Here is a 26,654-nt window from a genome sequence, read left to right as displayed (position 1 = left end):
GAATGAAGCGACCGAACTACCCACACTTGTTATGCACATGCTTCCATTTAACAGAAATTTGGATAGAATGAATGAAAAATTAACAGCAGGAGTAAAGTGGCCAAAAAAAATTAGTTTAAGTCCTTCATTTTCCAATTAAAAAGTTCAGAGAGGAAATCAAAAGTTAGGTAATAGTTAAGAGGGCTTATAGACAGTTTACTCTAATATAAGTGGTTAGATATTAAAAAAAAAAAAAAAAATCAAACTACTTATAATATAACACTTTATATATCAGGATGTATTCTTAACATACGGAAAAAAATCTTCAAGAGTTGTCTATTGGAAACTGTAAAAGGTCAGGGTTTCCCATTTGCCCCAACCACCTGTTATTTTGCCTCTCCCTTGCAAGTCCTGGAGCGGGGGTATATTGGCTGTATCTGCATCTGTTTTTGCAGTTTGCAGAGTAACTGTGCAAATAAAAAAAAACAAAAATAAAAACAGCTCACGTTTTCGAGTTTTTTATTTTTGTGTGTTTGTATTTTATAAGGCGGGAACTTTTTTTCATAGATATCCGTACAAAACATGTTTTATCTGGTAGAAATTTTGAGTAAAAATTTCTTTATCCTATATTGATCATTCTCAAAAGATTTCCTCACTTTATAAGACTTTATTCTTTATAAAAAGTTATTAGAATGATATGCCTTGGAGACTAAAATTAAGCTTACCCTTAGGGTTGGACTTTGTGATGTACTAATTAATTGGTAATTATAATTACTTACATATTAATTATCTAAGGCCTTATGATTAATTATATATTAAGGCTCATCTTTTGATAATTAATTAATTAATTTAGAATTTAATTAATTAATTAATTTTTACCAACAGACTCATCTTTTCAGAAGTCTGAAGAGAAAAATGTAGAAAGAAAACACCCCTCTGAGAAGATGTTTCCCAACAGATGCATCCCTTCCTCATACCTGTTGCGAATATGCATAATCATATTATATATACATCCATCTGCATGATATTTAGAATACAGAACAAACAATTCTTCTTCTATAATCTAAAACATCCTTACTGAGAGAACCACATAGAAATTTGCCAGAAGTCAATTTTCCCGGTGCTGGAATTCTGACTTGATCGTTGAATCATGGTGAAGTAGACGTCCGTAGAACTACAAGCACTGAGTAGTGATGAAATTTCTATTTCAAGGACATTGCAGTATGCAAGCCTCAATCTTCAATATTATTTCAATGTTCATATTCTGTTAATTTCCTATTTGCATTTATTATTTATCAGCATATATAATTTTATCACAGATTATTGACATATATCAAACATTGTCTACTAATGTTTCATATGTATTTTTCTTGGTCAACAATGTTTTATACGTGTATGGTTCTGAATCCTGCATGTTGCATGTGATTTCACGGGAGTCCATGCTCTTCATCCGATGGAGTTGGTCCACAACCACCTTATGGATCTTGACTCTCGAGTGACTGGGATGACAAAGTAGTCAAGTTGTACCTGTGTTTCTTTAAATGTAGAGGTTAGGTTTGGAATTTAAATTAAGTGGATAAAAGCATTTTGTTGAGAGTATTATTCTTATATCGAGAAAGAATGGATGTTGTATGTGTTTACAAATAGTTGTTACTCTTTATATTACCAATTGATTTTATGATAGAATAGGATTGTCTTTAGCAACTTTGTCAAATGGGATTTATTAAGTGTACACATAAATCAGGTTAAAATGCTTTAGCTTCTTTTGGGGTAGATAGTTATGCTTATTACTGGTGACCTATAATTGCAGATTTTGTAACCTCTGCTCATGCTCATGACAATTCGTTTTGTCTTTATTACCGTTTTCATGTATCGTTTTTGTCTTTGTGGTTCTTGGCATAGTCCCCAATATGTATCCTTTTCGTTTACTTTCTTTTATTATTAAAAAAAAATAGTGGAAAAGGGATGGGTGAGGGGTTCTGGTGGTAATGATCCTCACCCATTCGAGGGCGAGTAGGTACCTGGCATGCGACCATGCCGAAGAGCTAACCTCATCTAATCTTTCTTTAAAGTTATAATAATTATAGTCGTTGGATAAAAATTCAACGGTCCACAATGTTTGATCAGGAGGATCCTCTCCATTGGCTTAGGAGAGGATCCCAATCCTTTCTTGAGCTTTCCAGATGGTCAGTCCATTTTGTTGGCCCCTCCCTTGCCATTCAAACTTTTCTTGAGCTTTCCAAAAGGGAGATGGATTGTTTGCTCTCCCCTTCCCATACCCTCTCCATGCCCTCCTACTTTGTGCGGTTACGGATAAGCCACGTCAATATTTTATATTAATTTTTTTATAAAAATAATAAGATAAAAAGCAAATGTTGATGTGGCTTAACCGTAACCGCATAAAACATGAAGGTATGGGGAGGACATGGGGAGGGGAGGGCAAACAATCATATCCTTAATATGCAATTGATTTGATGTGTAAAGAGAAAACAAAGCATAAGAACGTGTGTTACTTGACCTCCCCATATCATTATTGGACATTAGTACTCGTATTCTGGATTGATTTGTGTATGACTCGTATCCACGATGTATCTTTACTATATTGATGATATAACGACAACACATTATATATGATCACTATAATAAAGTTATATTTTCAATACACTATCTACCAGGTCATGCGCACTACTTAGGTGCGTAGGTGAGCAAACATCTATTATTGTTGTATTTGATTTTTTTGGTTGAGCCTCAACTTTGCACTAATCAGCGCAACTAGTGTTGGTTAATTTGATCCTTTTATGAAAGTTCTTAAGTATCATTTTATCATACAAACTTCGTAATTAAGGAAATCTTTCATTCTTTTTGTAATAATATAAACTAATAGAAACAATGTTTAGAAAAATTTGTTCGATTAGAATATTGATTAGCCATCTATATGTGACGAACAAATAAATGGTTATAATAACATGTAGCCCACATGATGAACCATCTATTTCTTTAATTAGATAAAATAAAGAGAATGATCGATTTTGGTTGTGATGTTTGTACTATCGTAAAGTGTCCTAACTAGATAACCTTCCTCGTCAGCCGCTAGGATAGTATGATTTGCGACATTTTTCAGCTGGGACAACTGAAAAGTTTTCGTTACCTCTAACTATAAGTAACAAGAGGGTAGGCAAACTGCTTAATAAGAATTTCGAGATCACCCTGAGAATTGAAGTTTCTCAAACAGTCAAGCCTGATTGCCACAATATCTGCTCCGATTTCCTTAGCCTTGTCTCATTCAGCATTTGGTCCACCGTGGTTCCCATTTGCAGTGTACACAGCGAGAAATTTTTCAGTGTGACAGGCACACGAGGTAGTACATCGCATATCACTATGCAAATGGTGAGATATGTGTTTTAAAAGTTAATAACTTAAAAAATAAAATTTCTCATCACTTACATAAAAACACGTGGTATACCATCCGTATTCCCGTCACAATGAAAATTTTTCCGTACTTAGCAGCGTAGGACTGCTCTGAAATCCGCCATTGCTAGTGTCAAGATCCACGCCGTAAACTGAAATCATAAACGCCAACGCAACACAAGAATAACACGTTAGTTCATCGAACACAAATGCTACATATGAAGAGGTACTATCATTTCAAATGCTACAATTGCAGGGAAAGAAAACAATTTCTGATAAGGCACCTTTACTTCACCTGGACATCCAATAGCGCTTCTTCTTAAACAGTTAAACCGAGAACTCCTCAGTGTATATATATTTAATAATTATCAAGCTTATTTTTTCTCATAGGATAATGTAATAAACAACCTAATAGCTGAAGGTTAGGAAGACTCATAGAAGCATTTTAGCAGACATTTTTTGGCCACCATTGTGTTGTTCATCAACTTTATAAATGGAACGCAAAATACGTTGTATGGAATAAGAGTTTAAAATCCGTCCTTAACCATTAGGCCTCCTCATAGTGATTTTTTTTCGAGCGGTTGTTAAATATCCTCGTTGATGATGAAAACATTCCATTGCAAATTTAACAAATACTACTATCATTTGACAAAAGTAAAAAATAAAAAATCAATCTTGCGTGCTCCCCAACTATTCGAGTGTTGACGAACACATACAAAATCGACTAAAGCGAAGTTTCACTTTGAAATCCATATTAAATCAAGAATCGTAACAACTTATCTTACGAATTGATCCCACTTGCATTCTTTTTTCCTCATAAATCATATTTAAACATGAGAGTTCAATAAAATTAAATATTAAAAAAAATATCCCCATATTTAATTATTTATGGTGCTTCGGTGTCTATAATAATGAAATAAAATATCATCATATTTTGGAAATTAGGGGTCAGACAAGTGGGTTAGAACATTGTTTTCCTCCCTCATGACACCCAAATTTGAATTTAGGGGTCTTAACGAAACATTTTTGGTACTGTTCACTTTTAACGTTAAGGACATTTTTACTCTAAAAAGTCATTCATGCTACTATTCACTTACAATACATTTTTGTCATTTTGGTTAAAACTCAAAGTTTTCAAACTCTTTTCATTAGTTTTTCTTTGAATTTAGTGTTGGACATCGGTGGTATAAAAAAAAAAAATACTATCCTCATATTTAAGCTTTAAAGTAGGACATGGATCCTCTTTGGATCCATGCATCCTAATCCTAGGGTTCCACCAATCCGGACCATTGAAATTTGATCAAACGGCTAAAGTTATTATAGCTTTTAAAATGAGTCTCTGTTTGTAGCCGTTGGATTAAATTTCAATTACCCGGATTGGTGGATCCCTAGGATTAGAATGCATGGATCCGAAGATGATCCATGTCCTTTAAAGTACACAGAAATTGATTTAAATAACATTGTAAACTTTACAAAAATATGTGCAGAAATCAAGTGTGTATTTCGGGGCAAACGTTCCAAAAGGGGTTGCTGCTAAGTTGGGTAGTATTCTTGGTATGCTAGTGGTGGATAATCTGGACACTTATTTGGGTGTTCCTGCCATTTGGGGTCGTTCGAAGAAACGTGGCCTTACTTATGTGAAGGGGAGCATTTTGGGGAAGCTCCAAAGGTGGAAACAGAGCACTTTGTCAAGAGAGGGAAGATAAGTTTTGATTAAGGTTATGGTCCAGGCTATTCTCGCCTATCCTATGAGTATTTTCAAATTTCATGCGGTTATTTGTCAGGAATTAGATGCAATGGTTGCTAGCTTTTGGTGGGGAAGTAAAAGGGGGATGCGGAAGATTCATTGGGTGTCAAAGGAGGTCTTAGGTCTTCCTAAGGATTTGGGTGGCTTGGGCTTCAGAAAATTTCAAGAATTCAATGATGCTTTACTTTCCCAACAGTGTTGGCGGTTAATTTCTGAACCGGATTTGTTGTGGGCTCGAGTTATCAAGGCCCGTTACTTCCCGAACTGTTCGTTTTGGGAGGCCAAAAAAGTGGGCAGGGCTTCATGGGCTTGGACCAGTCTCCTCACGGTCACGGGTGGGGATTTGCTTCAAAGTGGTCCACATTGGCAGATAATGTGGGGGGGGGGGATGTGGTGGGGGTGAGGGGGTGTGTGTTTATGTGGATAGGTGGCTGCCATCTTTACCTTCAGGGCACCCCGTGCCGCTTGGAGAGGTAGTGGTCACTACAAATTTGCGTGTTAGCTCTCCAATTGACCCATCTTCCCGTGAGTGGGATTTTGGCTTTCTGCAACCTTTTATTTCAGTGGTGGATCAAGAGGCTATTAAAGATACGCCTATGGGAGACCCCAAGGAGGAATGATCGTTTAGTTTGGGCTGCTAGCAGGAATGGTAGGTATTCGGTTAAGTCGGGATACCGGTGGATTCAATCAAGGTCCTTAGATTCGAGGGATCATCGCTTGCCTGGTGCTCGTTTGGTCCCAAAGGAAGTTTGGAAAATTATCTGGCAATTGGAGTTGCCTCCTAAAATTCGTCATTTCCTATGGTTATCGCTGCACAATGGCCTGCCAACTCGGGGTGCTCTTTTCAAAAGGCGATCATCCCCTTCCCTTACCTGTCCAATTTGTCTTTGCCAAGATGAATCTGTTGAGCATTTTTTCCTTCGTTGTCCATGGGTGGATGCTATTTGGTTTGGTGGTGCTCTTACTTATAAAGTTGATAGAGCTGGTATCCATTCGTGGGTGCTTTGGTTGCAGGCAGTCTTGTTAACCTGCTGGTTTATTTGGATTCGGTCTTATGTCGCTAAGGTTCTTTTTTACATGCGGTGAGGGACAAGTTTCACGGTGGATTCCTCCTAATTCTCCATTTTAAAAAATTAACGTGGATGCCAGCTGGTCCAAGGTGTCGAGGTTGGGTTTCGCGGGGGTGGTTATAAGGGCTGAGCGAGGTCTTTCTTGGCAGCCGCGAGGTATCCTCTTATGGCTCCTAATGTTGCAGCGGTTGAGGCTATGGCGCTGCTTCGTGGGTGTGAGCTGGGTGCCTGGCTAGGTGTTAACTCTGTCATTATCGAATCGGATTCTCTTGAAGCGATTTCTTGCCTAAGTGGTTCTCTTGAAAATGGCAGTTGGGAGGCTTACCCCACCTTGGCAAGGGTTAATAGGCTGAGTGGGGCTTTCTAGGACTGTCGCTGGTCTTGAGTGCCAAGATCAGCCAATATGGCGACGGATGCTCTTGCGTTGGCTGGTCTTACGGAGATGTGTGATTTTGTGTGGGTCGATAGGTCTCCATCTTTATTAGTTCATGTCTTATGTAAAGATGATGTTCCGTGTCCTCATTAGCTTAGCTGTGGTGGTGGTTGGGGTGACACTTTTACTTGGTTGAAGTGTCTGTTGGTTGTATCCCCCGTTCACTGCTTTGGTCTTGGTTGGTTTATCATGGTGTTTGCCTCGTGGTAGGTATTCTTGTACCTGTTTTAGCCCTAGAATGTGAATTCCCAGTTTTAAAATAAAATCAACCAAACTCCAATTCTTGCAATTTTATCAGTTAACTTAGAAATTCAAAAACAATAACCAAGAAGATATATTATATATATATATATATATATATATTTTTTTTTTTTTTTAATAAACACTGGGGTTTCTGCTTTAGTCAAGGCATTTCTCTTCATATATCTCTCAAGGCATTTTCTTTCAGTTGAAGTATTTGCTTCTCCTAAATGCAAGTAATGCAACTCAAAAGAAAGCACCTGACAACAACCTATCAAACTTTGCAATTAGCAGGTAATCAGAGGCTAATACTACTGTCAAGGTTTCCGGTTTTACCATGCACACTAGTCCATCAGGCCACCCGTTTGAGGCGCGTACTGTTACGCTGTTCTGGCGGTTTGATCTTGAAGGATACACGGGTGGTATCAGGTTTCTTCCCTTTCTCGGGCTCTCGTTGAACCTTGAAGGCAGCAAGTGGAACCGAGCATCTCCAATTCAGCTTATGCTTTTCCAGCTTCACTATCTCTTTTTCTATGTCCTTGTATGGGAATTCTGGCTCGAGGTTGTTGTCCTTGATACATTGAATCGCAGCCTTCAGACCAGCTATGTGGTCGTCTAGCACCTCATTCTGTGAGCACAAGTAAAGGCTTGAAACATGTACATTTACATCGAAAATGATCCCGAATTTAACTATTTAAGGAGCAGCAGCTATAGGATGTCCAAGGAAGATGTAATGTACCTTTTCATCAAGTGATCTTTTTACCAGCCATTTTGTGCAGTAAGACTTCCCTGCAACTTCCACGTATTCTTTTAAGAGTAACACCGGCGGGAACCTGTCAGTTAACTTGAAGGTGCAAATCAAGCTGACAGCTTCAATCAGTTGCTTCCTTTCAATAAAATCCTGAACAAAATCTGCAGCATGTAAAACAAAATTGACGGATTCATCAAACAGCTCCAGAGAATTTCCGTAAGGAGAATTGCAAATTATAACTACCTAAACTTAAAGAAGTCACCACTAGCAAATGCATTATCAAAAGAAAACATATTTGAGGTGGGAAAGAAATTTGAACGCAACCTAATTATGCAGGTAAAACGTAGGACGCAATCCTAACTTTGTTCCCAATTACTGGAACTCTCACCCGAGGAGAAGAGAACCATTCAGAAAAACTATCTATCAAACGAATCAAAAGACACTTGTATGTAAATTTTTCAGAGCTTCTGAACCACAGTAATAAAACTTTCGCCTTACAATATATAATACATCCACAAAGAAAATTCAGTCTAGCCTGTAAACATTCTCTTTCTAAACTTCATGTACATTTTCATGATAGCTTATACTGAATCATGAAGTTTTCCATCGATCATCTTCAAGCCATTGGCAAATATTCACCCAATTAAATCCCGAAGGCAGTGTAAAACAGCCAAAGCTATCACCCTAGCACAATGGACACATGAATGGCATCTAGCTAGGACACTCATAATTACAATCAGCTATAGCTGAAAATTTGTGAACAACCAAAAGAAACAGATAAGAGCAATGGTCCTGAACAAAACACCACACTATGAAAGTTGATTTTCAAGAAACTTACCAGGGATCATATCTGCAAAACCAATTTCCTGGCATGATTCCAAGGCCTTTTTATGCTGACAAATCGTCCCAAGAAGCTTTACAATCTCATCTCTGCTAAAGGTAGAAACCAATCCATATGTAACTATAAACTGCAAAAACCCCAAAATCTCCATTGAATTTTCAGAATCAACTCTCATTTTTGCTTTCCACTGGACTGCTAGCTCTTTTGCATTTTTTATCACATTTGGTCCAATAGGCATGGAGACATCCATTAGATCATTCAACAGGGAAATGCTATCCTCCATGACAGCAGATTCACAACCAACATCTCCTTTTCTCCAGCACTGAGCCAAAGATTCTTTTATCAACTTCAAAACAACTTCTCCTGGGTCCATTGACATTTGTAGATTAAAAAGCATTTTGGTCTGTACTGACTCGTTCTCACTTAAATGCTCATTTGTAGAGCCCTGCAGATTCCTTGCATCTGTGTTTGCATTCGGTTGAAAATCCAGAGAAGATAAAATTGCTACATTTATAACAGGTGAAAATTCTGGTTCCTCAATTTTGATAGGCAAATAAACGCTGTTACCTGCTGTGCAGTGGCAAGAAGAAAAAAAGAAAAAGATTACTTGCCGGGGTTGTGCTTTACTAAAGTGGTAAGCAGTAGGATTGGGGTATGGCATAGCCATTGTGTTTTGCATGTATCAGACACCAATGGTGTTATGTGCAAATTGGAGACAGCGGCTAACTAAAAGATCAAATTAGAAGAATTTGCAGAACTCCAATAACGAGATCTGGGATGAAGCGGTTCAAAGCAAGAGTATGTGCGGCACCAGATACCATCACTAAGATACTTACATGACAAATGAGAAGAGAACATGAAACAGCAGATGCGAAATCCTTAAATAACACAGTTACAAAATTGGGACGAATAGAACTGATTACGTTTTTTGAGGCCAGCAAAAAGGAGAAAGTATTTACTTGCAAAACTTTAAAGCCCTATCTTCTCTACATGATATAACAACTACATCTTCGATTAACTGAATAATCTGCAATTTTGAAATGAATAAACAGCTGACATAAATAGGACTGGAAAAGAGCTTACCAGGTGCCCTATCTGTGATACCAAGGGCCTGGCATAGCTCAGTTCCTTGCTCGTGCTGAGCCACTATACCAAGAAAACTCTGAAGCTCCTTCGAATCATAAACAGTTGTGATTTCATACACAGAAACAAGCTCCAGAAAACCCAAAATCTCCAATCCATTCTCGGTTGCCACAGTCATCTTAGCCTTCCATTCAGCCGCCAAAGCCCTTGCTTCTTTTCTCACCTGAGGAATGATTTGTAGTGAGAATCTCTTCAACTGCTGTAACAAAAGAATACAACTCCTCCTAATAACTGTCAAATCATAGACAAACTCAGTGGTGTCCAAGGTCCGATTTGAAGGGTAAAACCCTTGCATTGCATCCAAAACGAGCTTTGCTGGGTCAGATGATGCCTGAAGAACAGCTGCAATTTCACTACATACAAAATCGGTTCTCGTCCAGTGCTCATTCATGAGCAACTGCAAGCATCTGCCATCCCAGGAACAATTATTCTTCTCCTTGGATTTCAGATTTTGGATGTCTTCCTTGGATTTTTGCAGCAACTCAAATTGTTTTTGTTTTGATTCGAGCTCTCTGACCTGTTCTTCAAGCTGCCTCTCTTTCGTTTTAACTCCAAGGGAACCTTCTTGTAACAACTTCTCTTGTGAATCCAAAATTTGTCGGCGTTCTTGAATCGTCAAATCAAATTGTTTTTGTTTCGATTCAAGTTCTCTGACCTGTTCTTCAAGTCGCCCTTCTTTCATTTCGAGTCCATGGAAACCTTCTTGCAACAAATTTTCTTTTGAATCAAAATGCTTTTGGCGCTCTTGAACCATCAACTCAAATTGTTTTTGTTTCGATTCAAGCACTCTGACCTGTTCTTCAAGTTGCCTCTCCTTCATTTCGAGTCCATGGCAACCTTCTAGCAACAACTTTTCTTTTGAATCCAAATGCTTTTGGCACTCTTGAACCACCAACTCAAATTGTTTTTGTTTCAACTCCATTGCCCTGATGGTTTTCTCTTTAGATTCGAGTGTACTGTAACATTCCCTAATCGATTTCTCAAGGCCACCAAGTAACACCTTTTTCGATTGAATCTCCTTGTGACATTCTTCGAGAGATTTCTGCACCGCTTTAACCTGCTCTTGTTTCGAAACCAAATCTTTCACGGTCTCATCAATAGACCCCTTCATCGCATTTAATCGCCTTCCGTTCACTTCAGCGACCTCCTTCTTCACCTTCAGCTCCCTAGACTTCTCATCCAAACTTTTCACAACCGAATTCAATTTCTCCGTTTGCTCTTCGATATCATTTTTTATCAAATCACGTTCCCTCTCATTTCCCCTAACCAACTCCTCAATTTCCAACAACCATTTCTCCTTACCACCAACCTCCCTTCTTTTCTCTTTCGCCATTCTCTCGATTTCATACAATTCCTGAGCTTTGGACTCCAATTCCGATTGAAAGTTCAGAACTTTAACCCCCAACTCCTCCTCGCGCTTCTCAACCTCCTGCTGCTGGGTCCGGAGTGAGTTCCGCTCCGAGTCGAACCGTTCCTGAAGCTCTTCAAACTGGGTCTGGAGCAAGTCAATGTGGTCCAAAAGATGCTTCCACTGCATGACCAGATTCCTATGCTTCAACTCCGGTTCATCTGAACCGGACACCATAGTTTCCATCTTTGAAGTCCCTGCAACTTCTGCAGCAAAACAAAAAAAACATCGAAACCCTAAATTCTGCAATACTATGCCATATGAATATGGAGAAAGCAAAATGATAAAACCCTAATGTGCCATGGCGATCAGACAAGGTACATTTCCAATTTTCTCAGAAAAAAGCCCCTAGAACAGAGGAGGTGAGATGTTGAACCAGAATGCGAGGGAGAGAGCTACAATACGACACCGTGTCGACGTACCTAAGTCAGTTTCTCTACAATACGACGCCGTATCGGCAATGGCGGAAGCTTCAAGCTTTCTTCTTCAGCTCGACGTTCTCAGTAGCTCAGAGGCGAGAGCTCATGCAGAATCATTCTCTACAGGGCTCAGTGGGTTTATTAATTGTAAGATGCATCTGGGCTGTTGGTTTAGAGATGTGGTGAGTCAACGGATAGGATTGAGTCTAACCGGGTATGGCCATTAGGCCAATCAGAAACGAGCCTTGTTCCGTACCCGTGACTGCCACGTGTCTATCGTTTTCCCGCCTTAGCCTATGATCGGTCAAAATTGGAAGAAAATTTTATTTGTGGCATAAGTAATACACCACGTGTTTTAATATGAGTGATGATAAATTTTATTTTTTAAGTTAATAAATTTTTAGCCCACATATCTCACCATTTGTGTAGTGCCACGTGCTGTACCACTTCGTGTACCGGTCACATTGAAAAATCTCTCCAAAATTGGTCTTATGTTAGAAGGAAATGGGGATCCCAAGGAAATACAGTCTTCAGGGAAACAGATCCATATTTTGGTCATAATATAAGTGTAGTTACTTTAAAAAAAAAAAATTTAAATCACTTGTACTATGACACTTGGTATATCAAGCCGTGTTTCCAACACACTAAAAATTTCTCCAATATTTGATGGGACATCCAACCTGTTTAAATAAAAATTGATGAATAGTTATCTTTCTATGAAAAAATTTGATAAGTTTTTTCTTTAGGAGAAAATACTGAGGAAGTACGATATTCATTGCAACCATTTATGATTTATAATTCAAGAAGTTAAGAACGTTTATGACATATAACTCAAGAAGTTACAAGCATTTATCTCTACACCTGTAGTCATGTGTTTAATTCTCCCTCTTCCAATATAACTCGTACAGAAACAGAAAGAGGACATATTTTGAGTTATCAGCTGAAAGAGTTCGTAGTATGGTTGTCTTTTGCATAGAGAAAACAAAAACATATAATTTGGCATCAAAATAGGAAAGACACTTGTTTTGATTTGCTATCCAAATGGTAAAAATTTCTACGGTGCTTCGAAGTATCCTGTAATATGGACCATCCTGTACTGTGGGTTTAACCGTTAAAACTTGGTCGGTGTATTTTTGACCAATAATATTCTAACAGTTAAAAACTCCGTAGTATAAGATACCCAGAGCACCATAGAAAATACCCAAAATGCTTTGAACTTCAGTAGCAAGAATTTGGGCAACATCCTAAGCCATACACAGTAATGTTTTCTAAACATGCCAAGGACTCTACACTACAACAGTCAAAGGGAAGTAATGCAACCCACAAACAGAAAGCAGGCTGGCGACCTACTGAATTTGCGTCGTAGATACAATTACGTGTGACTCAAGGAAGATGTTATAACCGTATAAGGACGGTGTAAGCTAGAATCAAAACTGTACACTGGGGTTGAAAGTGGTTCATCGAAGTTAGCATGTGTGGAGGGTTCCCTGCTAGGTTTCACTAGGGCCAGAACCATGAGTGCTGGGAAAGAACTGATTAGAGTTACATAAACCGGCATCCTGCATAGCACTGAAATTACCACTAATCTCATGATCGTTGGAAGCCAAGGGAGGGAATCCAAAATTTTCAGCCGGCTGAGATGATGAACTGAACTGCTTGCGACCAAAATTAGCACCAATTTCATGGTCCATAGCAAACTGCAAAGGGTGTCCATAGTTTTCATACAGCTGAGACGACGAAGTCAACTGCATAGAACCAAAACTGCCACCAGTTTCATGGTGGTTGGCAGCCATACTAAACTGCCCAGGGTGTCCATTATTTCCAAAGAGCTGAGATGACGAATTTAACTGCAAACGGAAAGTTGTGCAGGATCTAGCAGCAGCTGCTACAGCTGTCGGATGACTTCTATTTTGACGTTTCTCTGGTGGTTGAAACTGGGGGGCAGAACTAGTACTGCATCTCTTCCTTCTTTCATGTACTTGTTGTTCACAAGTGGAGGCAATAGCCGTTGGCAAGCGTCTCAAATTCTCCTTCAGTCTTTCCAGCTGAACTATTTCCAATTCAATGTCCTTATAAGGGTATTCGGACTCAAGATTGAGATCCTTTATGCACCAAATGACACCCCTCAGATCAGCTATTAGGTTGTTTATTACATTATCCTGTGAGAAAAAATAAGCCTTGATAAATATATATATACAATAAGGAGTCCTTGGTTGAACCACTTAAGAAGAAGCGCTATTAGATGTCCAGAAGAAGTAAAGATACCTTTTCATAAATTGTTTTCTTTCCCTGTAATATTGCACGGAAAGACTTCCTTACATCCTCCACGTATTTACTTAAGAGTACCACTGGCGGGAACCTGTCAGTTAACTTGAAGGTGCAAATCAATCTAACAGCCTTAATCGGCTGTTTCCTTTCAATCAGATTCCAAATAAAACCTGCAAAACAAAATGGCAGGTTCGTCAAATGGCACGTTCGTCAAACTGCTCCTGATCAGTTTCACTGAAAAATGACAGTTTCACCACCCAAACTTGAAGTTACTGTTAGCAAAGCCATCAACAAGAAACACGATTTTTTAAGGCAGTAACCAACCCCAAGCTATCACCCAACACTATGGACACAGAAATGACATCTAAGGCATTCACAGTTACAAACATCTAGAGCCAAAATATAGTAAACTGTAGAGAAATGTAATGGAATACAAACATCACATACGAATGTCAATGGTCGAGAAACTTACCAGGGATCTTATCTGCAAAACTAAGTATCGGGCATAATTGTAGGACCGGTTTATTCTGACATATAATCCCAAGAAGCATCACAGTATCATCTACACTCAAGGTCGAAAGCAATCCATATGTATCCACAAATTGCAAAAAACCCAAAATCTCCAATGAATTTTCCTTATCTATTCTCATTTTTGCTTTCCACTGGACTGCTAGGCTTGTTGCCTCTTTTTTCACATCGAGGGCAACATTTGATGAGGTTTTCATCAGCTCATTCAACATGGGAATGTAGGTCTTCACGAGATTGTCTATGAAACCAACATTTCTATTGCTCCAGTACTGATGAAGAGATTTTTGCATCAAGTTCAAAACAATTTTTTCTCGGTCTACCGGCAGTCGTAAAACATCAAGCAATTCATTATTAGCTGAATCATTCCCACTTAAATGCTCATTTGAACGCCCCTGCGAATTCCTTGCATCTGTGGGGGCATTCGCATTTAGTTGAAGAATTGGAGAAGGAGAAGCAGCCGCATTTCTGACTGTTGAGGGTTCTGGTTCCTCAATTTTGATAGGGAGGGCGCTATCTGCTATGGAATTGCAAAAGGAAACAAATCCAGGCAGTGCACAGGTCAGTACACTAATAACTTTGAATAAAAGATATCTACAACATTATGTGGCATTTGTGCTTCTACTCAAGAGTTAACCAATAGGTGGCGGTGGGCATATCTTTTTGGTTCAAATTATACCGAGAAAAACTCATATAAATAAAAAAGTACCTAAACATAAATAAGAAAATGCTTCTTTTTCGTAGTTCAGATATCAGATGGTATTATGCGTAAATCAGAAAGGCACAGCCTAAAAGGCAAACTGAAGAGTATATGCCAAATTTGCACCACCAGCCAATATTAGAGAACGAGTAGCCTTCCCCAGAGTGTACCTAATTATTAGACTCTCATAATGTGTTCTACGCTGTTGAAAGCTAGATCCAAAGGAGGTGTGTGATGCATAGCTAAAAACATGCCAGTTACTATCCAAATGACTAAATAAACACCAGCTAATGCAGGGATCATTTCTACGCAGTGGCGGAGCCAAGATTATTTTTCAAGAAGCGTTAGCTATATATGGTAAATTGTATCTATATACGCAATGCAATCCTTATAAACATTCCAACTTTGATATCCCATCTGTTACTATTCCAAAATCAGAATCATAATGAGAATGCGAAACCTTCGCATATCATTCAAAAGTAACTTAGATATAAATATACGTTTAGTTGAGAAGAATATCCCTCGTATAGTTGCATATAACACACACGCACAATATGTTTTAGCTGAGAAGAAAATGCCAGTTCTTACCAGATGCCTTATGTGTCATGCCAAGGGCCTGGCGCAGTTGAGGTGCATGTTCTGGCTGAGAAACTAAAGCAAGAAGACTTTGAAGCTCTCTCGCATTATAAGTTGAGGTCAGTTCAAATGCCGTAAGAAGCCACAAAAGACCCAAAACCTCTAAGCTATTCTCAGCTACCACCGTCATCTTTTCCTTCCAGTCATTCGCCAACTTCATTGCTTCTTCTCTCACCAGAGGATTGATATGTGGTGTTAACCTCTTCAGCTCCTGTAGCAAAAGAACACAACTCCTTCTAATAACTATCAAATCATAATTAAGCCCCATGTTGTCCTCAGTCAAATTTGAAGGGTAAAACCCTTCCATTGCGTCCAAAACCAATTTTGCTGGGTCTGATGATGCTTGAAGAAAAGCTGACAATTCACTACTCAATGAATCAATTCTCTTCAAACTCTCCTTCATGAGTAACTGCAAGCCTTCACCATCCCTGTTGATGCTGGACTGATTACTTGTGGAAGAAGAAACAATGACACTGTTATCAGGGGTAGAATTTCGAATCGAAACAATATCTTGCTGTTTCAATTCAAGTTCTTTAGCCCGCTGCTCAAGCTGCCTCTCTTTTAATTCAAGATCATTGGAGCATTCTTGTAACGACTTTTCTTGTGAATCCAAATTCTTCTTTCCTTCTCGAATCAATTTTTCAAGTGAATCGAAATGTTGTTCTTTCAACTGAACCTCATTGAGGCATTCATTCACTCTCTTTTGAATGAAAGTAAGATCCTTAACTTTTGACTCAAATTCTCTCTCTTTCAGTTCGAGTTTAGTGGACCACTCCTCCATGGATTTCTTCAGCAAAGAAAAATCTTTCACTTTCAAATTCATTGCATCAATTATTTTCTCTCTCAATTCAATTTTCTTAGAGGATTCCTCAATCAATTTCCGAATCGAACTAAGTTTCTTCTCTTTATCCTTCATCTCTCTGTCACATTGATCAACCTTTCTTTCCGCCTCTTTAGCTTGCTTATTTTTCAAAGCAAATTCTTTCTTCCGCTCCTCAATTGATCCCCGAATCCCATTTAATCGCATCTTTCTAAACTCAATGTCCTCATCATACTTCTTTAACATTCGTAGAACCCCTTTCAATTTTTCCTCCTTCGACTCAACCAATTTTGACTTCTCTTCCACAGCTTCCTCATACCAGTTCAATTTACTTTTTCCACGTTCAATCCCTTTTTTGATAGAATCATACTCCCTCTCTTTCTCTCCAACCAATCTCTGAACTTCTTCCAGACGCTTCTCCTTAGCAGAAAGCTCCTCATTGTGCTCTTCAATCGATGACTGAAAGTCGCACAAGGAAGACTTGAGTGATTCAACCTCATTTGATTTCTCTTCAATCAACCTCTCAAGTCCATGCAATTCCTCGGATTTGGCTTTGACTTGGCTCCGCAAAACTCCACTTTGCTTCTCCTTATCCTGGACCTCTTGAAATAGACTGAGGATCTCGTCCCGCATAGAATCAACACAGTCCAAAAGGTCCTTAAATTGCAGGGCCACCTTTCTCTGCCGCAACTCTGATTCTTCCAAGTTTAAACCTTTCTCTTCCATTCTTACTCTCCTGCCCCTGTAAAAACCCCAACTTGTTAAGGCTACACGGCCACGGAGAACAGAGAGTTTGAAAAGCTCAAGCAAATAAAAAAGAAACATAAAAAACCTGGTTTCCCTGAAAAGCTCTCCCGCCATGGAAGGTACATTTTGTTGAATATGTGGCCAAATTGCATCTACTTTCCACTAATAGTAAAAGTTAGCAATGATGATGTTTGCTAGGGGAAGAAAAAATAAAGACTAGGAAGTAGCCTTCGTTTTTTCTTTTGGCATTTTTCAAGGAGGCAGATTGTCTGCCTCCTGTTGGGTGCCCCTTCCCATCCTCTCCTGTGGCTAAGCCACGTCAACATTTTACATTCCTATTGTTTTTTGTCTTATTATCTCTATATAAAAAAATCAATATAAAATGTTGACGTAGCTTAATTGTGACGATACAAAATAGGAGGGGATGGGAAGGGCACCCCAAATAGGAGGTCTGCCTCCATTTTTCAGAGGCAGCTGAAGCTGCTGTTGGTTTCATGTAGCAGCCGAAAGAAGTGTGAAAGCTGGCAGCAATTGCTGACTTTTGTTTGCAGCAGACAAGCTTCAGAAAAGAAGGAGAAAAATAAACATAAAAACCCTAGCTCTCCCGCCATGGAAGCTACATTTTCCCAAAACCCTAAAAACAGAGTAACAGGGGAGAGCAGAAAAAAGCATTGTGCTTGGTATCACTGCCATGGAAGGTACATTTCCCAAAACCCTAAAGAATAAAAACCCTAAAAGGACTGTTCATTTTCTCCAAACCCTAGAAATACTATTCATTTTCTCAGAAATTGAAAGGGAGAGAGGGATTCATTTGACATACCTTCGAGTTGGGTCTTTCAAACTTTTTCTTGCAGTGGATTTTGTGGGAAAATTAGGGCAAGCTTCTTCGTCTTCAACCTCCAGCCAGTGCCTGCAAGGTTTTTGTCACTTTTTTGAAGCTCTGTCTGTGTCTGGAGCTCAGGAGTTCAACATTTCTGAATCATGCAGATGATTCTATACAATATACAAATACTCAAAAGTTCATGTCTTTGAAATGACATTTGGGCAGGCTTTTAAAATTCGACACGTGTCCTGCATTTTCAAATTTTCCTTTGTTTGGTTTTTCTTAAAAAGTGAATTTACCATTTAACCAAGCAACCAAAGTTGTGAAAACATTTAAGGAATGCAGTCAAAGACCAGAAGCAACACAGTCGTTTTATGAGCCGCAGCCAGAAAAAAATTTCAGTGCGTTGAAAACATCATGCATTAAGTGGCATAATATAATTTATTTGAATTTTTTTATATTTTTTCCTAATTATATTATGAGCTTGTTTTTCAAATTACTGAAAGTATTTTTAGAAACAATTCTTAGTAAAAATATTAATAAATTCTAGAAAAATACTTAAAATATTTCCTGCATGAAGTACATAATTGATACTTCTTGTAAAAAGCACTTCAAGTGCTTTTGAAACTTAAAAATACTTTTTCTAAAAACGTTTTCAATCATTTTAAAAATACTTTCAAATGAGTCGTATAACACTTAAACTCTCGTAACAGTGGTCCTTAAGCAACAACTCCTACATGAATCGGAAAGAGTTTGTGCTTCATTCCACTACCATGTTCCCGTATTTTTGCCATTTAGAACAACTCCAGCGTTGGAGCCCTCCCCCCAGGCAATGCACTATTCAATCCACCTAATGAACAGTAACTGCCCTTAATGAACATTAAATAGCCCTGGCAATAGCATTTGCATCTCCACCGTTACACTTCAATAGCCCTGGCAATAGGCAATAAAATATTAGTATTTTTTTTATTTATAAAATAATACAAAATAATTTTAATTGTAATATCGGATAAGATTTTTAATCGTTCTCGTTGCGCCACGTGTCATTATCCGAAGTATTATTAAATAATACAAAATAATTATATTTGTAATTTCGGATAAGATTTTTAATCGTTCTCGTTACGCCACTTGTCATAAAATCCGAAAAGACAATTATTGGGGATGGATTTCCGATAAATTTTTTAATCGTACTCGTTATGCCACGTGTCATTATCCGAAAATACAATTATTGGTGATGGATTTCTGATAAGATTATTAACCAATTGTGTAAGGTAGATGATAATGAGAAGGTATTTATAGAAAAGTAAAAACAATTTTTTTCAGATTTTTTTTTTGAATTTTTTTACAATTTTTTTTAAATTTTTATTCAATTAATTAATCTCTGTTGTTGGATATAAAAAAATTTGAATTCCAACACTCCAGATTGTGCCACGTGTCACAACGGTAACTTTTCTTAATTTTAAAACTATTTTTTCTTTTATTTTTTTATTTATAAAGCATTTTAATATCCACCGTTGATCTCAGATCGAACAGTGGATATTAAATAAGACTTTTTTATTTTTTTTGACCGTTGAGATCGAACGGTCCAAATTAAATAACCGTTGAGATCTCACGGACCGTGGGAAGCCACGTGGCTTCCCAACAGTAACTGACAAAGTTTTTTTTTTTTTTTTTTCTGATTTTGTGTCAGCGACGTGCCCCCAATCGCGAGTGGAGTGCACGCGCCTGACACAAAAAAAATTTAATATTGCCTGACGTCAGCGTTGACGTCACATGGCCCTCAGGCTCTCGGGCTGGCAATTCCCCACGGGCCCGGAGCTCGGGCCTCCACCTTCGGTCGGGCTAGCCCACGCTGGAGCCCTCCCACGAGGCCTCGGGCCCTTGTTCTCTCCACAGTCCCCTAAGCTATAGCCCACGCTGGGCTTGCTCTTAGAGAAGGAGGGACCACAGAACCATGCAACTTGCCACGTGTCCAACTTTTTTGAACGAGACGTGTCCAACTTTTTTGTACTGGTCGTTCGTTGACTTGTTTTGACTTTGAATTAAGCGCTTAATCTCTTGTTTACTTTTTAATTTCAAAGTAATTTGAAAATGTTGTTGACAAATTAAAACGTCGATTTTGCTCAACCCATAGACAAAAATCTTTAAGCATCTACAAATTTTGGGCCCAAAACTCTTGTATTTTTTATAGTTGCAAGTTCGATAAAATTAATTTTATTTGTTAAAATAAAGGCCTAAATGGATTAATAATTTTCATGATGATAAAGTATTTGGAAGATACTTCCTGTAATTAAAAAAAATTAGGATTTAAGCTTCTGCGGTGAAGTGTATTAGGATTAGGCACAAAATTGAAAATTCCGTCAACTCTCCATTAATTGTTAGCATATGAGGCACACATGTGAGACTAAGAATATAAAGTTAACCTTACATGTAAGCCCCCCGTGCTAACAATTAACGAAGAGTTCTATTTTAGCCTAATATGTGTGGCTCACATGCTATTAATTAACAGAAAGTCGACGGAATTTTTAATTTTGAGTATAAATCCTAACAAACTTCACCATAGAGACTTAAATCCTAGTTTTTTTTTTTTTTAATCACATGAGCTATCTTTCAACTATCTTATCATCACGGGGACTAATAATTCAATTAAGCCTAAAATAAATATGTGTTACCCAATGAGTCCTAATCAAACAAAACGCGTGGTGCGGGCGTTCAAACCAAAAAACTTCTTATATTTGAAAGGTAATGTTAGGGAGACCAAAAATTTAAACTAAATTTGCAAACTCAATGATGTATAACTAATAGGAAATTAGGAAGTAAGCATGTTAATCAACACGTAAATAACAATCCAATCATCAACTGCATCATTTAGTTTGCAAATTTGGTTTAAAAATTTTGATCTCGCTAGCATTATCCTATTTGAAAACAGCTCTAACTATATCAACTTTGGACCAAAAAGGAAAAAAAAATGACAATATGTCAAAGGGTATCTACAATAGTAAGGTCAAATTAGGTTGCTTCGCCTAATAGCAGTAGTGCAACTTACAGAAAAGAGCGGGCTGCCAACCTACCAAAGTTGTGCCACCAAAAAAAAACCAGGAGGAAACGTTACGAGGAAGTTACCCGTAAGCAGCACTGTGATCTGGGACAGGTCAGAGTTACGCACCGGTCTTTTGTAGTAAGCATGTATAGCAGGTTCGTACTAGGTCTAATCAGGAACACAAGGACGAGGATTCGGGATGGCAGTAAAACCGGTACCAGCGTTAGCACCAATTTCATAGCTGTTGTCATCCCCACCGAACTGCCCACGGTGTCTATAGTTTTCATGCCACAAAGATGGCTTCCGATACCCTGGGCCGATTGATTCAGATGTCCGATGATACTTGCTTTGACGCTGTTGCTGTGGTTGAAACCTATGAGGCAAAGTGTTGGGTCTACGTTTCTGACCTCTTCTGTGTTGTTCTGGTTCAACCTTAGAGGGAACTGATCTTTTCTGCTCTTGTCCCTCAACAGTGGAAGCAAGAGGCTTTTCTGCCCCTTGTTCGACATTGGAGAACGGAGATTTTTTTTGCTCTTGCACCGCACCTGTGGAGGCAGCAGATTTTTTCTGCTCTTGTCCCTCAACTTTCTGACCACTTCTGTGGTGTTCTGGTTCAACCTTGGAGGGAACAGATATTTTCTGCTCCCGTCCCTCAACAATGAAAGCAAGGGGCATTGCTGCCCCTTGTTCGACATTGGAGGCAAGAGATTTGATCTGCTCTTGTCCCTCAACCCTAGAGAGAGATTTTTTTTGCTCTTGCCCCGCACCTTTGGAGGCAGCAGACTTTTTCTGCTCTTGTCCTTCAACCCTAGGGTCATGCGGCTTTTTCTGCTCTTGTCCCTCAACTTTGGAGGCAGGAGCTTTTTTCTGCTCTTGTTGTTCAACCTTGGAGACTGGAGAATTTTTCTGATTGTGTTGTTCAACCTTGGAGGGAGGAGATATCTTTGGACGTCTCCGATCCTCCTTTAGTTTTTCCAGAAAAGCTATTCGTGTTTCAATGAACCTGGAAGGGTACTCGAACTCGAGTTTGCAATCCTTGATACATTGAATCACAACTCTAAGATCAGCAATCTGGTTGTTTATACATTTATCCTGTGAACAAACGTAAAAAGTATGCGTCAGTATATGTGTATTTACATTGAAGATGGTACTATGTTTAACTATTTTTAAGGAAGAGATATTGGATGTCGAAAGAAGTTACAAGGTACCTTTACATCAAGTGATTTACTTCTCTTGCTATTTTGTATGCACAACCTCTTTGCATTCTCCACAAATTCTTTCAAGAGTGGTACTGGGTGGAACTTGTCAATTAACTTGAACGGGCAAATCAATCGAACAGCTTCAATTAGTTGCTTCTTTTCAATAAGATTCCAAATGAAATCTGCTACATATAAAACAGATTTGCAGGATTTATCAAACTGCTCTGAAGAAGTTTCAAACATCATAAAGAAGATAATGTTGAAGATTACATCTTGAGAAAGAAAGATTACAGAACATTGAGAATGCTTCGCTATTGACATTGAAGAAAAGGGACGAAGGGATGAAGTTCTTTCATGTGTAAAAGAAAATTCCTCGTTTTTAAATTTTTTTATCGACATAATTTCTTTTCTTTCTCTAATATTGTATTCAATTTCGTGCATGTTTTAATTGGAAAGAAATAAAAAAGACTCCTTCATCTATAAAGCATTAGATTATACACTTACCAGGGATCTTATCAGCTAAACCAAGTGTCTGACATGCTTCTAGCGCCTGCTTCTGCTGAGAAATCCTCCCAAGAAACACTAAAATCTCTCTATTAAACATAGAAAGCAGTCCATATGTAGCTATGAACTGCAAAAAACCCAAAAGTTCGAAGGCTTGGGTGCCTGCACCAATTTTCGATTTCCAGTGGACTGCTAGCTTTAGGGCATCTTTGTTAACATGAGGTCCAACATGTGGTTTAATTCTCATTAGCTTGTCGAGTAGTGAAATGCACTTCGACATGACAGTTTCTCTAAAACCAACATCTTCTACTGTGCAGTATTTAGCAAAAGAAGTTTGCATCACATCCATCACAAACTTTTCTGGATCTGACGACATTTGAAAAGTAGCCCAAATTTCATTCTGCAACAGACGATCCCTACTGAAAATCTCATTTAAAACCCCCTTCAAATGACTAGCATCTGTGGTGGCAGATTGTGGAAGATTTGGAGAAGAAAAGGTCCCTGCATTTTTTACCAGTAAAGATTCTGGTGTCTCAGTTTTGGCTGTGGTAAGAAACAAAGAAAATGCAGTAGGCATGTTAGAGAGTGAATAGTTCCAAATTTAACATATCGAATATATCTAGATCACTGTGTCCCGTTGTGCTTTGAGTCAATCGGTAAGGTGTGGTGGTCATAAGCTATCACTTAAAGATCCTATCAAAGCCAAAGTAAATAAGTTCAAGACAGGAGGTAGGAGAGAAGTGAATATAAGCTTTTTTTTTTCAAGCCGGAAAGAAGATTTGCTGAGAGAGCGGGTAAATGAAAATGAGCAGAACATATTTGATGATAACGAGGGAGAGTACCAAGACTGGCTAGAGTGATCGAGGCTTGTTTTGCAAATGTTAAGAGCATAAGATGGTATTATGGGCACATTTGAGACAAAGAAGGCCTAAAAGACCGATTTGGAAGTATATGTAAAATGTGCAATAAGAAGATCCAAGATGAAATGGTAACAAAAGAAGATGAGATATAAGAAGAGAACGAGATACACAACGTAGTTGTAACTTAGGGGCTGAGAATTTCTGAAGGGACTAATATACAATCCTGCTCTAAACGGCACAACTATAAGGCATGTCGAATTGAAACTTGCCCATTCTTATCATACCATTTTGGAGAGGATCGGAAGAGATAAGTTTCCTTAGCGAGAAATTCATCTTCAATGGACAACATGATCCCTTAAAAGGCACTGTTGCTGGTTTGCTGCTGATATAGAGTTCTACTTATTGACTTAACAGGGATGAGAAACATAATAGCAAATTAGAAATTCAGGTACAAATATGAACAAGAAAAAAGAGCTTACCGGGTGCCTTATCAGTGATACCAAGGGGCCAGGATAATTCAGTTGTGTGTTCATCCTTAGCAACGATCGCACAAAGACTTTGAATCGCATCATAAAACGAGGTGATTTCGTATGTACTAACAAACCGCAGAAAACCCAAAACCTCCAAGCAATTCTCCATCCTAGTCGTCATTTTAACCTTCCAATCACCTGCCAACTTAATTGCTTCTTCTTTCACCTCAGCGTTAATTTGGGGGGAGATACTCTTTAAAGTCTCCAACAAAAGGATACAACTCACTCTAGTAATGCTCAAATCATAACCACACCTGCTTTTGTCCGCTCTTGAATTTGAATGGTGCAACCCTTGCATAGAATCCAAAACCAGTTTTGCCGGGTCTGGGGATGCCTGAAGAACAGCTGAGATTTCACTACCCACTAGAACATAGTTCTTCAAATGCTCGTTTATTAACAACAGCAAGCCTCTACCATCCATATTGACGCTGGACTGGTTACTTGCGGGAGAAGGAACAACAGCATTGTTGGCAGGGATATGTTCTAATTGCTCAATTTTCACTTGAGAAAGAAGAATACTAGTATTTTCTTTCGCTTTCAGGTTTTGGGTGTGTTCCTCGCTGAATTTTTTTAACGAATCAAACTCTTTATGCTTCAATTCAAGCTCTTTGGCTCGGTCTTCAAGTTGCCTCTCTTTCAGTTTAAGTTTTTGGCTGCGTTCTTCAGAGAATTTTTTTATCGAATCAAATTCTTTATGCTTCAATTCAAGCTCTTTGGCTTGGTCATCAAGTTGCCTCTCTTTCAGTTCAAGGTTTTGGCCGCGTTCTTCAGTGAACTTTTTGATCGAATCAAATTCTTTCTGCTTCAACGAATGCTCTTTGGCCTGATCTTCAAGTTGCCTCTCTTTCAATTCCAGGTCTTTGGCGCGTTCGTCAGTGGATTTTTTGATCAAATCAAGTTCTTTCTGCTTCAATCTGAGCTCTTTGTCAAAGCCTTGAAGTTGGTTCTCTTTCTCCTTAAGTCCCTGTGAGAGAGATTCCAAATACTTTTCGCCTTCTTCTTTCGACTTTCTGAGTTCCCCAGCTTTTAACTCGACATTTCTCTCTTTCAATATAAGTTCCCTCTCTTTGAAATCAAGCTTACAGGACCACTCCTCCAACGATCTCTCACGCAAGCAAAAATCTTTATCTTTTTTCGAGTCTATTTCCCTAATCTTTGTCTCCCTTGATTCCACGGCATTCAAGCACTCCACTAACGATTTCTCTATCGCACTAAGTTTCTCCTTCTTCATTTTCAACTCCTTGTCACATTCTTCAACCGCCCTTTCCGCCTCCTTAATCCGCTCCTCTCTTAATTTCAACTCTTTGTCACACTCTTCAACCGCCTTTTGCGCCTCCTTAAATTTCTCTTCTTTCAAATCCAACTGCTCCTCTTGCACCTTAATCAACTTTTCCGCCTCCAAAATCTGCTCTCCTATCCAACTGAACTCCTCCTTGCGCTCCTCAATCGACCCGATAATCTCATTCAACTCCCTCTCCTTCAACTCAGTCTTCTCTACACACTTCTCCAACGCCTCTTCAAAACCCCGCACTTTCTCCGCCTTCAACTCAGTCAATTTCGACTTCTCGTCCACCATTCTCTCAACCCAATTCAACTTCTTCATCCGCTCCTTAACCCGTCTCTCAATCGAATCGCACTCCCTCTTCTTCTCCCCAACAAAACTCTCAACCTCCATCAACCTCTTTTCTTGCACCATAACCTCATTATTATGTTCCAGAATCAAAGACTGGAGAGAATACAAGTGGTTCTTACTCTGTATAACCTCCTCAGCCTTCTCGTCGATCAGACTCTGAATCCTACCCAACTCGTCCGCTTTCGATTCAACTTCCGAGTTGAACTTCATCTCCTTCGCCGCCAACTCCTCGTCCCGCACACGGACCACCGTCTCGCGGTGGGCGAGTTCCCGGAATCGCGACTCGAGCGAGTACCGAGTCGACTCAAAGTGCTCCTCCAGGTCCTTCCATTGCACGGCGAAGATAATAAGCGCTGTTGCCTGCGCGTGTATGCACTCGTACGCCTTGCTCAGACTCCTCTGCTTCGTCTCCGCCTCCTTCAATTCTGCCTCTATCTTCTCCATTGTCTCCGCCACCGCATAAACCTGAGCGAAACGGCGTCGTGGTGGCGGAGAAGCAAAGAAAACAAGAGCACAAGAAAATCGTCTGTGCTCAGAAACCCTAGAAAAAAAGAAAAGAAAAAAGAGGATTAGACCGTCGGGCTCTCTCTCCTCTCCTCTCGCTCTCTCTCTCTCTCTCTCTCTCAAACTGTGATAAAAAGCACGACAGCGTAGCGTTTAAATAGGCCGAGAGAAAACCGACTTTTGCTTCCGTACGCAAAGAGGAGTTGATTGAGTGGTGCGCCACGAAAGCATGCAGGTTGCCACGCGTGTGAATCTGGATGGTCGATACGTTTCCCAATTGGATTTGAATTGGAAAAGGAATCCTCTTTGGTTCCGTTTCTCCTACACCTTCAAAGAAATCTAGATTATTGAAATTTAATACAATAATTACAAACAGAGGTTTATTTTAAAAGTTATAATAACTTCTGATAAATTTCCTAATAAGTT

General features: G+C 39.0%; 4 protein-coding genes across 14 annotated transcripts; all 4 read right to left on the bottom strand.

Annotated features, from left to right (window-relative positions):
- Positions 1 to 7,229: 7,229 nt before the first annotated feature.
- LOC103962878 (FRIGIDA-like protein 5) lies at positions 7,230 to 11,540 on the bottom strand. 2 transcript variants are annotated; one of them, XM_048568222.1, is made up of 5 exons: positions 11,443 to 11,540; positions 9,553 to 11,226; positions 8,467 to 9,039; positions 7,617 to 7,789; positions 7,230 to 7,505 (listed from the first exon to the last, which is right to left on the bottom strand). In XM_048568222.1, exons 2-5 carry the CDS (start codon positions 11,204 to 11,206, stop codon positions 7,230 to 7,232), a joined length of 2,676 nt encoding a protein of 891 aa, XP_048424179.1. In that variant the 5' UTR covers positions 11,207 to 11,226; positions 11,443 to 11,540. The 2 variants fall into 2 exon arrangements, with proteins under 2 accessions (XP_048424179.1, XP_048424180.1); XM_048568223.1 differs by having other exon boundaries at positions 8,467 to 9,036.
- An 840-nt stretch (positions 11,541 to 12,380) lies between these two features.
- LOC103962877 (FRIGIDA-like protein 5) lies at positions 12,381 to 18,131 on the bottom strand. Of its 8 annotated transcripts, none has more exons than XM_048568613.1 (6): positions 17,956 to 18,130; positions 17,221 to 17,297; positions 15,521 to 17,130; positions 14,180 to 14,752; positions 13,705 to 13,877; positions 12,381 to 13,598 (listed from the first exon to the last, which is right to left on the bottom strand). In XM_048568613.1, exons 2-6 carry the CDS (start codon positions 17,247 to 17,249, stop codon positions 12,930 to 12,932), a joined length of 3,054 nt encoding a protein of 1,017 aa, XP_048424570.1. In that variant the 5' UTR covers positions 17,250 to 17,297; positions 17,956 to 18,130; the 3' UTR covers positions 12,381 to 12,929. The 8 variants fall into 8 exon arrangements, with proteins under 8 accessions (XP_048424570.1, XP_048424571.1, XP_048424569.1 ...); XM_048568614.1 differs by having other exon boundaries at positions 17,221 to 17,287; XM_048568612.1 differs by having other exon boundaries at positions 17,221 to 18,130.
- Positions 18,132 to 20,917: 2,786 nt separating this feature from the next.
- LOC103962875 (FRIGIDA-like protein 5) lies at positions 20,918 to 25,348 on the bottom strand. Of its 3 annotated transcripts, none has more exons than XM_009375644.3 (4): positions 24,041 to 25,348; positions 22,702 to 23,244; positions 22,207 to 22,382; positions 20,918 to 22,090 (listed from the first exon to the last, which is right to left on the bottom strand). In XM_009375644.3, the coding sequence occupies exons 1-4, from the start codon at positions 25,320 to 25,322 to the stop codon at positions 21,167 to 21,169; spliced, it is 2,925 nt and encodes a 974-aa protein (XP_009373919.2). In that variant the 5' UTR covers positions 25,323 to 25,348; the 3' UTR covers positions 20,918 to 21,166. The 3 variants fall into 3 exon arrangements, with proteins under 3 accessions (XP_009373919.2, XP_009373920.2, XP_009373922.2); XM_009375645.3 differs by having other exon boundaries at positions 22,207 to 22,379; XM_009375647.3 differs by having other exon boundaries at positions 22,702 to 23,202.
- Positions 25,329 to 26,360, bottom strand: LOC125468235 (golgin subfamily A member 6-like protein 1; the record flags this gene model as incomplete). The annotated part of the gene is made up of 1 exon (XM_048568316.1): positions 25,329 to 26,360. A coding segment is annotated over exon 1 (840 nt), but the record flags the coding sequence as incomplete, so codon positions are not given.
- Positions 26,361 to 26,654: the final 294 nt, after the last annotated feature.

The sequence above is a fragment of a genome, unplaced genomic scaffold, assembly GCF_019419815.1.
Source record: "Pyrus x bretschneideri cultivar Hongxiangsu unplaced genomic scaffold, Pyrus_bretschneideri_v1 Contig48, whole genome shotgun sequence".
Classification (NCBI taxonomy): domain Eukaryota; kingdom Viridiplantae; phylum Streptophyta; class Magnoliopsida; order Rosales; family Rosaceae; genus Pyrus; species Pyrus x bretschneideri.
The sequence above is the reverse complement of the archived record's forward strand: the minus strand, read 5'-3'. Positions and strand labels throughout refer to the sequence as shown.

What these genes read in the sequence shown, in the direction of transcription:
- LOC103962877 (XM_018651303.2), bottom strand. Translation starts at nt 17,249, where the DNA reads ATGGCGGGAGAGCTTTTCAGGGAAACCAGGTTTTTTATGTTTCTTTTT. An exon ending in CATGACACATAAGGCATCTG is followed by an intron (nt 14,753 to 15,520) that starts GTAAGAACTGGC and finishes GCAATTCCATAG; the next exon opens with CAGATAGCGCCCTCCCTATC. An exon ending in TTTTGCAGATAAGATCCCTG is followed by an intron (nt 13,878 to 14,179) that starts GTAAGTTTCTCG and finishes TTTGTTTTGCAG; the next exon opens with GTTTTATTTGGAATCTGATT.
- LOC103962878 (XM_048568222.1), bottom strand. Translation starts at nt 11,206, where the DNA reads ATGGAAACTATGGTGTCCGGTTCAGATGAACCGGAGTTGAAGCATAGG. An exon ending in TATCACAGATAGGGCACCTG is followed by an intron (nt 9,040 to 9,552) that starts GTAAGCTCTTTT and finishes GCCACTGCACAG; the next exon opens with CAGGTAACAGCGTTTATTTG. An exon ending in TTTTGCAGATATGATCCCTG is followed by an intron (nt 7,790 to 8,466) that starts GTAAGTTTCTTG and finishes TACATGCTGCAG; the next exon opens with ATTTTGTTCAGGATTTTATT.
- LOC103962875 (XM_009375644.3), bottom strand. Translation starts at nt 25,322, where the DNA reads ATGAAGAAGGAGAAACTTAGTGCGATAGAGAAATCGTTAGTGGAGTGC. An exon ending in TATCACTGATAAGGCACCCG is followed by an intron (nt 23,245 to 24,040) that starts GTAAGCTCTTTT and finishes TTCTTACCACAG; the next exon opens with CCAAAACTGAGACACCAGAA. An exon ending in GTAAATCACTTGATGTAAAG is followed by an intron (nt 22,091 to 22,206) that starts GTACCTTGTAAC and finishes GTTTGTTCACAG; the next exon opens with GATAAATGTATAAACAACCA.